Source organism: Mobula birostris, chromosome 4, assembly GCF_030028105.1.
Source record: "Mobula birostris isolate sMobBir1 chromosome 4, sMobBir1.hap1, whole genome shotgun sequence".
In the NCBI taxonomy this organism is placed as follows: Eukaryota; Metazoa; Chordata; class Chondrichthyes; order Myliobatiformes; family Myliobatidae; genus Mobula; species Mobula birostris.
In genome coordinates this window covers 193,299,698-193,316,476 of record NC_092373.1, presented here as the reverse complement: position 1 = coordinate 193,316,476, position 16,779 = coordinate 193,299,698, and the positions used below count along the sequence as shown (strand labels likewise).

The following is a 16,779-nucleotide window of genomic DNA, read 5'->3' as shown; positions in this document are numbered from 1 at the left end:
TCTCTTCTGGTGAAGCCAAGGTCACGCAGCCACTTCTGGAAAGTGAACGCAATAAACCCACGGCAGCCTACTTGAAATGGATAGCATGAGACCTTCCACCCTCTGTCTCTGCACTCTGATCTTAATTCTGCATATTTGGTTAACTTGCGCTCATGGGCTTCATGGATGTTGTCTTCCCAGGGGACTGTGAGTTCACCAATAACCACTTCTGTACTGGTGTCAGACCATAAGATTATATCTGGAAGCAATGTGGTGAAAGCTATTTGCTCTGAGAAACTGCCTTTCCTGTCCAGGTCGGCCTTGACACACCAATCATTGGCTGAAAAGTATGCTTAGTCGTGAGCCTGCGCTGTACACCCTTGACTTGGAGCCTTCTTTCACAAACTATATGCGATGTTCTGTGCAACATGGGGCATGAGATAAGTTGTGCTGCAGTACTCTCTGCTCAACCGCTTCTGTTACAACTTTGAGAATGTTGTTATGTCTCCAAGTGTACATGCCGCTGGAAAGATTGACTCTGCATGCACTCAAAATATGTTGAAGTGTTCCCTTCTCGCCACAAGCAGCACACCTGTCTGTCTTATCTTCATACCAGGTGCTGAGGTTGGCAGGTGTTGGGAGCAGATCGTACGCTGCTCTGCATAGAAAAGAAATGCGGGGCGGTTCCATCTGCCACAGAACATTCCAAGATAGATGTCGTTGTTCAACACTTTTCCACCAGGTCCAAGCCCCTTGTTTGGCCAGGCCAGTCATTTTAGCTAACCTCTTCACCTCTTCTACCGCTTGTATTTCTTGTGTTACGAGCTCACGGTGCTCCTTACCTGTAGAAGATGGCCACCACTTGCGGGTTGTCCATCCAGGTCCCTGGCGGCCTAGCTGGATAGCCCCAACCGTCTCCTTGTGCTTCAATCTAGACTCTGCCTCATCAACTGCTACACGGGCTGACCACTTCCTGCCTGATCTCACATCCGGCTGGGTGTTCTTGATGACAGGGTCTTTTGAGTCTCGAAGCATCAAGAATGATCTTACCTTGGCTACCTTGACCTCTTCAACAAGGGATTGCACTGGGATGGTAAGCTTTGTCTGGCTACTGTGGATTGCAACGTTGGTGAGGCTGCTCGGTACTCCAAGCCACTTCTTCACATACTTGTTGATCTTCCGTTCCATTGCCTCGACATGGGACATTGCCACTTCAGAGACAGTTAGTGGCCACATTATCCGTGACATCAGTCCATACTGCAAGCACCACAACTTCAATTTGCCAGGCAAGCCACACTTGTCAACGGACATCAGACCTCTGCTGATCTGTTCTCCTGTCTCTTGAACTCTCTTGGTGTCTCTCAGCTCCTCTGTGTACCTTCGCCCGAGGCCCTTAACTGGTTGGTCCTGAATGGATGGAATCTCCTCTCCACAAAGGGTGAAATGAAAGTCAACTAGCTTTCCTCTCCTAAGAACAAGGCTCCTTGACTTCTTGGTCTTGAACTTCATCCTTCCCCAATCCATTAGCTCCTCGAGTGTAGATAGTACATTTTCCACTGCCTCTGTGCTGGGACCCAAAAGGGTGCGGTCGTTCATGAACGCTGGTATTGGTGGTAACTCCCCTCCGCCATCAAGTGCGACACCTGGTCCTGCTGATTCTGTAGCCCTCACAATGACCTCCATAGGTTAAAGGTGCTGTGTAAAGTGCATAATTTTATAACAGGATTCACTGATTGTTGATAAACTGAAGTTTGTCAGTTTTATGGCAGATGTGGTAAATTGTACAGCACAAACTAAAAGTAGGGCAGTAAAAATTAAAATTACATTAAAAGCTGCAGAAAAAACATCTAGAGACTTGTTTCAATTCTAGAAGTTATGAATGATGCTTTACAAGGAAAGGTAAATAATCAGATTTCAAAGAAGGGTTAATTTTTTTCATTTCTGTTTTTTCTTCATTTCATTTAAATCTTAAACTAGATTGCTAGAAGTTTGTTAGCTAAAGGTCAGGGGATTTTAATGTTCATAGTACTATGTGGGGTTTTAGTGACACGAATGTGAAAGGGACAGTGATGGAAGCTACTCAAGAAGAAAAGTATTTGGTGTTCTTGAATGATGTTCAGTAGTTGGCTTTATGTTGGTCTGCCATCTGCCAGTAAACATGACTAGAAGAAGACCAGACCAAACCAAACCAAACATCAGAATGGGGAAGAATGGTGATCTAAGTGACATAGACAGTGGAAAGATTGTTGAGGAATGCTGTGGTTTGAGTATCTCAGGAACTGGTGATCTGGAATTGTCACGCACAACTAGAGTTTACAGAGAATGGTGCAATAAACAAAAGCATCCAGTGAGTGGCAATTCTATGAGCAAAAACACCTTTTTAATGAGAGAGTACAAAGGAGAATGGCCAGACTGATTCAAGCTGACAAGAAGGAAACAGTAATTCAAATAACCACATGTTACAACAGAGGTGTGCAGAAGAGCATCTCTGAACGCATGACATGTCAAACCTTGAAGTGGATGGTCCAAAATGGGTTCCACTCTTGTACCTAATAAAGTGGCTACCAAGTGTATGTGAGCTTGCTATAAGGTTGGATTGAAGATCTAGCCCTTTAATATGTGGTGGATACATAATCAAGCTTTAAAAAATGGTTTCTGCCCAAAGGCCATTGATCAAATACCTGATAGATCAGTTTTTAGAACTTGGAGTGACCAGGGCATGCACATTGTTGGCTGGCGTGGACTCAGTGGGCTGAGTGAACCTATAGCATCCAAAAACAACTCAATTTTCACAATATTATTGACAAAATATTTCAGACTTTTAAGATATACAGTACATATAACCTTCGTTGTAATGAAAACTTTGCACTTCTTCACAGAAGAGTAGTACACAAAAAAATTTAGTTAGTTCGTCATCAGAAGAGAGATTACCAGGTATTAGGCATGAATCTGAAAGCTTAGCAAGAGGCAAGTTGTAAAGGGTTTAGATTACCTTTAAGAAATTGCACCATTTTTAGGACTTCTCTTAAATCCCACCATTATCGAAACTATCTATATACCAAGCCATTTTTAGCAAAATGTTCATTTTTGTCCACTAATTTTTCTTTCGAATGCCTTTGAAGCTTTTGATCTACCTTTTCTGTTATTGCAGCTGAGAATTGTTCTGGTTACCGTACGTGCAGTCATTGTTTGGAGCAGCCTGGATGTGGATGGTGTACTGACCCCAGCAATACAGGAAAAGGACAGTGTATAGAAGGATCTTATCGTGGACCAATGAAAATCTCCACAGTAAACACTCCCTATATACCCACTCTGAATGTCAGCATGTGTCCTGCAGAAACAAACTACAACTGGTCCTTTATCCAGTGTCCAGGTCAGCATGTTGTTCATTCATAGATTGTTGGATTAATGACATATGTACAGTGCTTTGTAAAAGTATTCAGTCCGCAACCCTTTGTTCAAATAAATGAGTATTACAATTGGGAATTTCAATCAATTTTAACTGAGAATTTTTATTTGTGAACCATATGCCCTTTTTTTCCACAGTAGAGCCTGGAAAATGGAAAATTGTAAAGCTGGAAAAACTAAAAATTCAACAGTTCAAAAATGCTCATCCCCTTTTCTCAGAACTTAGTTGAACCTCCTCTCACAGTTACTACAGCCGGTAGGGTCTTTTTGGGTATGCTTCCATTAGCTTTACACAATATGATGGAGCAAGGGCTGCTCATTCCTCCTTCCAAAATTACTCAAGCTGTGCCAGGTTAGTTGGGGCGCGGTGGTGGACAGCAGTTGTGGGGTCTTGCTAGAGATGTTTGATCGGGCTAAGGTCAGGACTTCGACTGGGCCACTCAAGGACATCAATTTTCTTCATCTGAAGCAGCTCCATGGTTGCTCTGGTAGTGTACTTGTGGTCATTGCCCTACTGGAAGACAAACTTCTTCCCCAGTTTAAGCTCTGGCAGAAAGCTAGCAGGATTTCAAGGCACTGCAGCTGTGAATTGTCGGTGTAACGTCTTGGGGGAAGTGGGTGGAGAGCAGCTGCCCTTATCATGTAATTACTTTGCAAAGCCATTTTAGAGTAAAGCTAAGAATCAAACTGTGGGTGGGTCCAGAGCAGAACCTAACCTAGATCAAGGAAGGGCAGCAGTTTGGGTTGCCACAGACAATAAGACGTAGGAGTAGAGCTGTTGACACCCTTACTAATCGTGAGCCTATCAACCTCTGTTTTAAATATGCCCAATGACTTGGCCTCCACAGCCATTTGTGGTAAAGAATTCCACTGATTCACCACCCTCTGGTTAAGGAAATTCCTCCTCGTCTCTGTTCTAAAAGGACGTCCTTGTTTTATGAGGCTGGACTGGATTTAGAAAATCTGTTTACTGCTTCTAGCTGTGTATAGTTAATGAATTATTGTAGGTAACATATAAGTTATTTATTTGTGTTTGTCTAGTCTGGTAAGGACGGGAGATTTTGGATTGGAGTAGGAACTTGTGTTGGTCATTTTTCGTACCATTGATTCAAAATAAATATTTCTTCCAGCTTGTCAGTGTAATGGCCATAGCAAGTGTGTAAATGAGAGCATCTGTGAGAAGTGTGAAGACCTAACAACTGGCAACCACTGTGATACTTGCATATCTGGTTACTACGGTGACCCTACGAATGGAGGGAGTTGCCAGTGTAAGTCCCATTTTAATGTCTAGTTTCTTTCAGTTACCTCCTTCATCAATGTTTTTGATTCCTTGTATGATCGATATATCCAAAGACAAGGTTCAGACCCTCCATCAGGACTGCTGCTGATTGGGTCTTGATGAAGGGTCTTGGTCCGAAATATCAACTGTTTACTTTTTTTCCACAGATGTTGCATGGTCTGCTGAGTTCCTCCAGCATTTTGTTGTGTATAAAATAATCTTGAATCTTAATAGTGGGCTGCTCACTAAAGTTATGGGTTTAGTGATTGTGGCCTCAACTCCACTCCCTGTTTGATCCTTGTAACATTGACTCTAACTGTATGTCTACCTTAAATGTATTTAATGACTTGGTCTCCTTGGCTCTCGGGAAGAAAATTCTGTCACTAAAACATTGTAATTGTACCCACTTGTACTATCACCTCTGGAATTTTGTAACATATACCCAACATTCAATTCAATTCTCTTCACTTCAATTCAATTCTCTGGATGCAAGCCTGACCTTTTGTATTTCCTTCTTAAGTTATATTCACTTTCTGTATTATTTGGTGAGACATGATTTCCCATCCACAAAGTCATGCTGATTATCCCTAATTCGTCCATGCCATTCCAAATTCATTTAGTTGCTGTCACAATGAACCTCCTCCAATAACTTCATCACCATTGATCCCAGGCTCACTGGCCTGTAGATATTTTGCTTGTCGATGCAGCCCTTAAACAATGGCACAACATTAGCCACCACTCTTTCTGGTACCCAACCACGGCTAAGGAAAATACAAATATCTCTGCGAGAGTCTGACGATTTCTTCCCTGTTTCCCACAATATCCTGCAAATGGGACTGGCTCATAGAGGCAACTTAGTTCGGTATGGGTGAGTTGGGCTGAAGGATTGTTTCTATGCTGTTACAGCTCTATGACTCCATTATGCACTTCAAGACCACTATCAATTCATTTGTAATGCTGCAATGTTTCAGGACCTCACTGTTTTATTTCCTGAACTTGCTAGCTTCTCCAAAGAAATACATGTGACAAGTAACTGCAATGACTCCCCTCACAGGTGGCCACACTGATCTTTAAGAGGGCTTATTTTCTCCTGAGTTATCTTTTTATCCTTGATATACATAGAATATTTAAGGTTCTTTACCTTATTGCTAAGGATTCTTCATGTTCTCTTTTTTGCCCACAAACACAAGATATTCTTCAGATGCTGGAAATCCAGAGTAGCACACACAGAATGCTGGAGGAATGCAGCAAGTCAGGCAGTATCTGTGGAGGGGAATAAAGAGTAGATGCTTCATGTCAAAACCTTTCATCAGGTCTCACGGACCTGATGGAAGGTCTCGGCCTGAAATGGCAGCTCTTTATTCCTCTCCATAGATGCTGCATGACCTGCTAAGTTCCTCCATCACTTTGTGTTTCTCTTTTTGCCTTCCTGATCTCCTTAAGTCTATTCTTACATCCCTGATATTCAGAGCATTCACTGCCTACCCTTCTTTCCTAACTAGAGCTTCTATGTCCTCAATATTTGATAGGTTAATAGGGGACGTCAAGAAAGGAATATAAAAGTTATGCAGAGGGTAAAAGAACATAAATAAAGGAATATAAATCTGGGAAATGAGACCCACAAGGAAATGTCCTGCAGTTCAGAATGTGCCGACGGCAAGTTGCTAAAATAACAGTGGCCATTTTTCATCTAGAAAGCTGCAGTATGACTGTGGGTAGAGGGTTTTGAGAATCTAATTTGGAGGCTGAAATATTCCCCACTCGAGTTTGTAGAGTGGGTTATTATTGTCACGTGCACCAAGGTACTGCGATGAGCTTGCCTTGTATACAATCCATATAGATCATTTCATTACAATGGTGCATTGAGTTGGTACATGGGAAAACAATGACAGAATGCAGAATAAAGTGTTACAGAACCATTTGATAAGACACTGTAAATAGCAGGTTTTAATTAACAATTGGCTGCAGAGCTGACAAGCAATTGACAACAAATAAATCAGGTTTCTCTGTTATCAGAAATATGCTTCACTTTTTTTTTATGGTCTGAGAGTTTTCATAAGAAAGCAAATAGGTAATGTTTTCAAATACGAGGAAATCTGCAGATGCTGGAATTTCAAGCAACACACATAAAAGTTGCTGGTGAACGCAGCAGGCCAGGCAGCATCTCTAGGAAGAGGTACAGTCGACGTTTCGGGCCAAGACCCTTCGTCAGGACTAAGAGATTTGAGAGGGGGAGGGGGAGATCCAGGGATTGCTCCCTATGCGACTCTTTTGTCCATTCATTCCCCCCCATCCCTCTCCACCGATCTCCCTCCTGGTACTTATACTAATCCTTGTAAGCGGAACAAGTGCTGCACATGTCCTTACATTTCCTCCCTCACTACCATTCAGGGCCCCAGACAGTCCTTCCAGGTGAGGTGACACTTCACTTGTGAGTCAGCTGGGGTGATATACTGCGTCCGGTGCTCCCAATGTGGCCTTCTATATATTGGCGAAACCCGATGCAGACTGGAAGATCGCTTTGCTGAACACCTACGCTCTGTCCACCAGAGAAAGCAGGATCTCCCAGTGGCCACACATTTTAATTCCACATCCCATTCCCATTCTGACATGTCTATCTGTGGCCTCCTCTACTGTAAAGATGAAGCCATACTCAGGTTGGAGAAACAACAGCTTATATTCTATCTGGGTAGCCTCCAACCTCATGGCATGAACATTGACTTCTCTAACTTCTGTTAATGCCCCACCTGCCCCTCATACCCTATCTGTTATTTATTTATTATTTTATATATATATTCTTTTTTTCTCTTTCTCCTTTTTCTCCCTCTGTCCCTCTCACTATATTCCTTGCCCATCCTCTGGGCTTCCCCCTGCCCCCTTTCTTTCTCCCTAGGCCTCCCGTCCCATGATCCTCAAGTATCCCTTTTGCCAATCAATTGTCCAGCTCTTGGCTCCATCCCTCCTCCTCCTATCTTCTCCTATCATTTTGGATCTCCCCCCCTCCCTCCCACTTTCAGATCTCTTACTATCTCTTCTTCCAGTTTGTCCTGACGAAGGGTCTCGGCCGGAAGCGTCGACTGTACCTCTTCCTATAGATGCTGCCTGGCCTGCTACGTTCACCAGCAACTTTTATGAATGTTTTCAAATTATTTTTTTTCCATAATATTGGAATTGGTATATTATTGTCACTGTACTGAGATATAGTGAAAAACCTGTTTTGCATACTGCTCATACAGGTCGAGTCATTACACAGTGCACATTCATTGAGGTAGAACAAGGTAAAACGATAATAACGCAGAATAAGATGTAACAGCTACAGACTGTTCAGGTAAACAACAAAGTGCAAGATCATAGTGTGGTAGATTTTGAAGTCAAGAGTCAATCTTATGTACTAGAGAACCATTTAATGGTCTTATAACAGTGGGATGGATGGTGTCCTTGAGCCTGGTGGAATGTAGTTTTAGGCTTTCGTATTTTTGTCTGATGGGAGGGGTGAGAAGAGAGAATGTCTAGGGTGGGTGGGGTCTCTGATTATGCTGACTGTTTATTAAGGCTGCAAGAAGTATAGGCAGAGTCCCAGGAGGGGAGTGACACAGACAAAATACTGGAGGAATTCACTCTGGTTTCTGTGATGTGCCGAGCCGTGTCCACAACTCTCTGTTTAGGCTTGATTGGGACATGCCAAGTTAATATATCAATGATTTTTTTTACACTTCTCAAGCCTGCAAGTGCAATGGACACGCATCCATCTGTGATACCAAGACAGGAAAATGCTTCTGCACGACTAAAGGAATCAAAGGGGACAAGTGTCAGCTGTAAGTTACATTCAGTACTTTTTATGACCATACTGCTTTTGCTAGAGGTTTATGACTGCAGTAAAATTTCCTATAATTCAGTTCACTTTGTGACCATGACATTTTCAATTAATGAGCAAGCTAATGCAATCAAATAGAGTGTTTGGAGAGCAGTTTAACAAGAACCCTCCATAAATTATAGACATCTGTTGTTTTGAGATAGAGTGAAGTCCATTTCTTACCACCGTTTAAAATGCTGTTTCTGTCTTCTCACCCAACATCTGTTATTCATTTTGTATCAAAAGTATCCAGATATAGAAATACGAGCAAACTGAGAGAGGTTCTGATTGAGTTTTAAGTTGAACATTTTCTCTCTGTGTATCCTTGCCCATGAAGAATGCCGACTTGGAAAAAGTTTCTTAAGGCACATTGCTGAAACCCTTAGGAGAAGAGATGCAGAGTTGGAGATATTAATTTTCCCATCAGTGTCAAAACTAGCTCTTAGATCCCAGCTGACTGTTCTCTGCAGTATCACAGTAAAGCTTCAGTGATGATGAACTTCACAGAAGTAAGAGCTTCACTTTGAGTATCTCTTCCAAGTTATTTCAAGATTCAAGGTTGTTTATTGTACAAGTAACCATTGAGTTGCCCTTGTGTACGTAAGATTAGCTTATATTCATAGGCTGATTGTATGTTCATGAAGTGATGTGAGTGGTGGGGGGTGGTCTGCTGGGTTAATGGGTGGAGGTGCTGATCAGCCTGATGACTTGGAGGAAGTAACTGTTTCTGAGTCCAGTGGTCCTGGCACGAATGCGGCGTAGCCTCCTCCGTGATGAGAGTTGGACAAACAGTCCATAAACAGAGTGGGTGGGATCCTTCATGATGTTGCTGGCCTTTTCCAGCACCTTTCTCTATATATGTCCTAGAATAATAATGTGTTTGCCTCATTTACATTGTGAGGGAGTGTTACAAAGAAGCTGGATCTGATATGATGAAAAATGGCCAATCTTTTACTTACCCAGGAACACAATAAGCAATAGAAGAGGTAAAGAGCATGCTCTGCCATTCAGCAAAACCATTACTGATCTTCTATCTCATTACTACGTTCCTTCATTCTCATCATATCTCTTGATTCCCTTAATAATCGAAAAATCTGTTTACTTCTCCTTCCAACAAAGATAATGACTAAGTCTTCAAAGTTGAGGATTCAAGATATTCATCATCCTCTTTATGAAGTAATTTCTCTTTTCAGTCCTAAGTAGCCTAAATTAACCCATATTTATCTGATATTATTCACAGAATTCAACTATCACCAATTGCCATGGTGGAATTTGAAGTTGTACCTGCCAATTATTAGTTCTGGCCCTTTGTATTACCTGAAGTCATGTGCTGTTTTATTCCATGATCCACACTTTGGCCAGATCATTTTCCTTTATAAATTAACAGCCTTTAATCTGTTAGTGTACATTTCCTGACTGTGCTGGTGAGGATTGTAAACTCAGCCACCTCCATCATGGGCACTAACCTCCCCACCATTGAGGACATCTTCAAAAGGTGATGCCTCAAAAAGGTGACATCTATCATTAAAGGCCCCTACTACCCAGTATGTGCCCTCTTTTCATTACTACCATCAGAGAGGAGGTACAGGAGCATGAAGACACACATTCAACATATCAGGAACATCATCATCCCCTCTGCCATCAGATTTCTAAGTAGCTAGCAATTTTGCTCTCTTTTTGCAGTAATATAATTTTAAAATATATATATTTCTTACTGTAATTTGAGGTATATTTTATGTATTACACTTACTGCTGCTGCAAAACAACAAATTGCATGACATAAAATATGTCAGTGATAATAAACTGTGAACATTGTCTAGCATTTTCAATTGAAGTTCAAGTTTATTATCATTCAACCATACACATGGATACAGCTAAATGAAACAAAGTTCATGTGGGACCAAGGTGCAAACCACAGTACATACAGTATATAACATATAGCACATAAAATAATATTAACAGATAAAAAAATAATTCTGTAGATGCACTAGTTGAGATAAAGTGCATATACAACGTATATTTAAACGTACAGCAAGAGAATGATACTGGTGTTGTCATAAATAATGTGTATTAAGTAGTAGCAGGGTGTTCAGAAGTCTCACAACCTGAGGAAAGGAGTTGTTACCTAGCTTAACAAACCTTGTTCTTATTGTGGTACTTTCTGCCTGATGGTAGGAGGTCAAAGAGATCATGGGACAAATGGAAAGGGTCCTTGACAATGCTGAGGGCTCTGCGAACTTAGCAACATTAGAAACTGCAGGTGAGAATCTGGGGCATGAAGTCCAGATGACAGGCTCCATTCTGAAATGCTGACTGCCCATATCCCATTCCAGATGCTGCCTGACCTGCTGAGTTACTCCAGCTTCTTTCTTGCTTTTAATAAGGGAAGTTGAGAGTAGACAACTCAACCTTAATCACATACTGTTCTTCCATTATTATTCATCGCAGGTGCCTCTGCCTCATAACTCAGTCCTAATCTACATGGGTGTAGATTGAGCAACTGCTTCATTGGGCACATTTCCTCTGTTTGCTGCAAGACGTGGGATCTGCTAGTGGCCACTCATTCAGTTCAACTTCCCATTCCCATTCTGAAATGTCTGCCCATGGCTTCCTCTACTGCCACGATGTGGCCATATTCAGGTCGGAGGAGCAACAAGCACATCCCTTATTCTGTCCAGCCTAATGGTGTAAACATTGATTTCTCTAAATGGCATAAACATTGATTTCTCTAATTTCAGCTAATTTCCTCACCTCCCCTTTCTCTCATTTTCCATTCCCAATTCTGGTTGCCCTCACCCCCCTTCTCACTCCTCATCTGCCTGTCTCCTCTCTCTGATTCCTCTCCTCCTTCCATTTCTTTCATAGTCTACTGTCCTCTCCTATCAGGTTCCTTCTACAGCCGTTTACCTCTTCCACCTATCACCTCTTAACTTCTCACTTTTTCCACCCAAACACCTTCTCCCCCCACCATCTGCTCTCACCTACCACCTGCCATATTGTACTCCTTCTCCTCTCCTCTTTCTTCTTGTGGCTTCTTCCCCCTCCCTCTGCAGTCCTTTTAAAGGGTCGCAGACCGAAGCATCGACTGTTTATTCCTCTCCATAGATGCTGCCAGATGTGCTGCGTTTTTCTAGTATTTTGTGTGTATTGCTCAAGGTTTACAGCATTTGCAGATTCTCTTTTGTATGTGACAGGCCTGTTTCTGTTTTCATTTCAAATGTTCAGATGATTTTGTCCAGTATCCTTGTCCCCTTGTTGAATAAATTTAGCCCCATTTCCACTGCTGCTCCAAAACTCCAAAACCCCATCCAATCATTCCTCTGCTTTCTGATTTAAGTCCCCTCTTGTCATAATGTAGTTTCCAAACTTCAATAATCTGTGTTGCACTTCTGCTCTTCGTTCCCACAGACCTGGCACTCCATATCCTTTTAAGTTGTAGACATGGATATTTTCATTGCCAATAAAGCAGACCCTGACAACTTGCACTTGTTCCTCCAATCACACTTTATTTACTTGTGTATAAGGAGAACAGCATGGCCCGTCACCAAGCTGTTCTGAGGTTTAAATGAAGAAATTACATTTTTATACAGAAATTTCCCAGTTGTATACAAATATTGATCCAATAGAAAAGTTGTGCACTTCTAAATTCATATTTGCATATTTAAGTACCAATCATAATACATATTTGAGGTGTTAGTAACCAATTAAATCTACATGTTTACACATGGAAAGCCTGTACTCTGTTTGCACTCTGTTCTGTTAGTGCCTCATTTTAACCTTTGCTGTGATTTTCACAATATATTTTATCTTTGGAAGGTGAAATGTTTGTAGATGTATCAATTATAGTGTGTAATTACAAAACAAAACACAAGGCTATTCACAAAGATGTTAATTATACTGTATCAATTTGTTTCTGTAGATGTGATGTGGAAACACGATACCAGGGAAACCCTTTGAAAGGAACTTGTTACTGTGAGTATATAAATGGATCTTGAATTTGTTTTGATTTTAACCATTTTTAAAGACTCAAGAGTACTTGAAAGATCCATTTAGTGAGAAAAAAAATCTTTATTTTCTGTACTAATAGCACAGTAACCTTTTGCTGATCAGGCAGAATTAAATTCAAGTTTGTTATTCAACTGTAAACATAAAATACTCTGCAGGTGCTGGGGTCAGAGCAACATTGACAACACGCTGAAGGAACTCAGCAGGTCGGGCAGCATCTGTGGAAACGATCAGTCAACGTTTCAGGCCGGAACCCTTCGTCAGGCCTGTAGAGGGAAGGGCAGAGGCCCTATAAAGAAGGTGGGGGGAGGGTGGGAAGGAGAAGGCTGGTAAGTTCCAGGTGAAAAACCAGTAAGGGGAAAGATAAAGAAGATGCTGGTCAGGGCATCATTGATACATTGGTGCTGCTTCCTGCACCCATACTGAGCTTGTCAATTTCATCGACTTCATTTCAAACTTCCACCCAGCCCTCAAATTCACTTGGTCTATCTCGGATACTTCTCTCCCCTTTCTCCATCTTTCGGTCTCATCTCTCGAGACAGACTGTCCACTGACATCTTCTACAAGCCCACTGACTGTCATAACTACCTCGACTATACCTCTTCCCACCCTGCCACGTGCAAAAATGCCATTCCCTATTCCCGGTTCCTCCATCTCCACCACATCTGCTCCCAGGATGAGGCTTTCCGTTCCAGGACATCTCAAATGTCCTCTTTCTTTAAGGATGGTGGTTTCCCTTCTGCCATCATCAATGTTGCCCTCACCCACATCTCCTCCATTTCCCGCACTTCGGCCCTCACCCCATCCTCCCACCACCACAACAGGGACAGAGTTCCCCTTGTCCTCACCTACCACCCCACCAGCCTCTGGATCCAGCACATTATCCTCCGCAACTTCCGCCACCTTCAACAGGACCCCAACACTGAGCACATCTTTCCCTCTCCACCACTCTCCGCTTTCTGCAGGGATCGGTCCCTCCACGACTCCCTGATCCACACGTCCCTCCCCACAGATCTCCCACCCGGCACTTATCCCTGTAAGCGTAAGTGCTACACCTGTCACTATACCTCCTCTCTTGCCACCATCCAGGGCCCCAAACAGTCCTTCCAAGTGAGGCAACACTTGACTTGTGAGTCTGTTGGGGTCATCTATTGCATCTGGTGCTCCCGGTGCGGACTCCTCTACATTGGTGAGACCCAACACAGATTGGGGGACCGCTTTGTCAAGCACCTCCGCTCCGTCTGCCACAACAGTCAGGATCTCCTGGTTGCCACCCACTTCAACTCTGCTTCACATTCCCAGTGGGATATGTCCACACATGGCCTCCTCTACTGCCATGATGAGGCTAAACTCAGGTTGGAGGAGCAACACCTCATATACCGTCTAGATAGTCTCCGGCTCCTTGGTATGAACATTGAATTCTCCAACTTCCGGTAATTCCCTCCCTCTCCCTTCCCCTATCCCTATTTCATTCTGCCCCCTCCCCCAGCTGCCTGTCACCTCCCTCATGGTCCTGCCTCCTTCTACTACCCATTGTGTTCTCCCCTATTCCTTCTTCACCTTTCCTGCCTGTCACCTCCCTGCTTCCCCTCCCCCACCACTTTATCTTTCCCCTTAATGGTTTTTCACCTAGAACCTACCAGCCTTCTCCTTACCACTCTCCCCCACCTTCTTTATAGGGCCTCTGCCCCTTCCCTCTTACAGTCCTGACGAAGGGTTCCGGCCCGAAACGTCGACTGATCGTTTCCATGGATGCTGCCCGACCTGCTGAGTTCCTCCAGCGTGTTGTGTTATTCAACTGTATACTTGTATACTGGGAAATGAAACAAAGTTCTTGTATACCAAAGTACACAACACAGTATGTATAACTCAAACACAATGCATTAAGTAATATTGCAATGAATTGGCAAATCATAAAATATAGTCCGTAGGATTGATATTTAGATATAAAGTGCATTGACGACACAAGTCAAAAAATAAACGATATAACACTCCTAGTGCGTTATAAGTAATGAGACTTGGGTGATGGCATGGAGTTCTTCTGTAGTGAAGAGCTGTTTTCCATCCTAGCAGACCTTGCCGGAACGTTATGGTACCTCCTGCCTGAATTTTGCAAGTAACAAAATAGCATTTTGGTTTCAGAATCCTGCTTTTGGATATTTAATAAGTGATATAGGTGCTGACCCTATCAATCTGTCTATGATGGGCTTTTTTACATTGGCAAAAAGAACAATGAACAATAGCACTGGCAGATGGGCAGAAAAGAAACTTAAAGGTTTGTGTAATTTGTATAAGAAAATGAAGATTGACTCATCCTGAAATCAAGTTGAAAATATGATAGAAAGAATAATAACAAGTTTCCTGTAAGCAAATAACAGAAGAATGCTAGAATAAAGTACAAAATAAATTTATTATCTAAGTACACCTATGTCACCATACATAGCCCTGAAATTCGTTCTGTTGCGGAAATGTACAGTAAATCTAAGCAACACAATAGAGTCAATGAAAGACTGCACCCCACAGGATAGAGAAACAACCAATGTGCAAGGGACAACAAACTGCAAATATGAAAGAGAAGACTAACAATGATAATAAATAAATAAGCAATAAATATCGAGAACATGAGATGAGTCCTTAAGGTAAGTCCATAGGTTAAAAGGAACAATTCAGTGAAGGGGCGAGTGAAGTTGAGTGAACTTATCCCCTCCGGTTCAAGAGCCTGATGGTTGAGGGGAAATAACTATTCTTGAACCTGGTGATTTGGTCCCGAGGTTCCTGTACCTTCTTGCTGATGGCAGCAGCAAGAAGAGAGCATAGCCAAGTGTAGTGTGGGTACAATACCCCCCCCCCCACATATCAAACGTTACTGAAAGTGCTGGAGTGGATGTTTCGTTCCAGAGTAACTGTTGTTGTGAATGATCTCCAGAATTCAACCAATTAGCTAGCAACTTATTAAAAGAAAACCAATGTGAGGGGTGACTTGAGGGATTATATTCACTGTTAAACCCATTTCCATTTGTATATTATCCATCCAGTTGTGCATGTTTTCAACTCCCATTTATGTGTGGACAATGTACTGACATGAATGATGAAGTTTACCACCACTTTAATGGAAATAGCATTAAAGCCAAACTTTATCACTGTCTATAGGAGGAATTTCATGCGTGTATTTTTTTTAAACCAAGCTGAGTAGATTTCAAATCTCGGAATACCTTCCATGTACAGCTTGCAGAATCAGTGTATATCTGCTCATGAGTATTATTTTGATTTGCTTTAGTCTGAAGGGGCCTGAACTGAAGTTGATGTATCTAATTGACATATTTTTAGCATCCAAAATTAAGAAATTTTTGGGAATGTCTACATCAAAACCATGGAAACAAGTCATGCGTAGAATGCGCAATGGCAAGTGGAATAAAAGTGAACCTGTACTATTATTAACTTTAATTTGAGTTTCTGAGCAATAATCCCTCATATTTTCTGTTGTTTTTCTCATTACTTTAAGAGCATAAGACGTAGGAACAGACCGAGCCATTTGGCCCATCGAGTCCTGTCTGTCATTCCATTATGGCTGATTTATTTTCCTTCTCAAAGCTTTATCTCTTGCCTTCTCCCTGTAAATTTTGACACCCTTACTAATTGGTTGGGAAGTTGTTGGAGTCGATTGTCAAGGATGAGGTTACGGAGTACCTGGATGCATATGACAAGATAGGCAGAACTCAGCATGGTTTCCTTGAAGGAAAATCCTGCCTGACAAACCTATTGGAATTTTTTGAGGAAATTACAAGTAGGCTAGACAAGGGTTACCAGTGGTGTTCCACAGGGGTCTGTGTTGGGGCCGCTTCTTTTTACGTTGTACTTTAATGATTTGGATTATGGAATAGATGGCTTTGTGGCTGAGTTTGCTGATGATACCAAGATAGGTGGAGGTGCCGGTAGTGCTGAGGAAACAGAGAGTCTGCAGAGAGACTTGGATAGATTGGGAGAATGGGCAAAGAAGTGGCAAATGAAATACAATGTTGGAAAGTGTATGGTTATGCACTTTGGTAGAAGAAATAAACAGGCAGACTATTATTTAAATGGAGAGAAAATTCAAAGTTCTGAGATGCAATGGGACTTGGGAGTCCTCGTGCAGGATACCCTTAAGGTTAACCTCCAGGTTGAGTCGGTGGTGAAGAAGGCGAATGTAGTGTTGGCATTCATTTCTAGAGGAATAGAGTATAGGAGCAGGGATATGATGTTGAGGCTGTATAAGACA

At 42.2% G+C, this 16,779-nt stretch overlaps 1 protein-coding gene across 3 annotated transcripts in view; it reads left to right on the top strand.

The window, feature by feature from the left end:
• Positions 1-16,779, top strand: part of atrn (attractin) — a 408,487-nt gene that overhangs the window by 217,741 nt on the left and 173,967 nt on the right. For all 3 annotated transcript variants that reach the window (XM_072256711.1, XM_072256712.1, XM_072256713.1), the window contains exons 18-21: positions 3,131-3,352; positions 4,518-4,655; positions 8,388-8,481; positions 12,439-12,491. In XM_072256711.1, the coding sequence (XP_072112812.1) occupies positions 3,131-3,352; positions 4,518-4,655; positions 8,388-8,481; positions 12,439-12,491 (507 nt within the window). The remainder of the gene's footprint in view (positions 1-3,130; positions 3,353-4,517; positions 4,656-8,387; positions 8,482-12,438; positions 12,492-16,779) is intronic.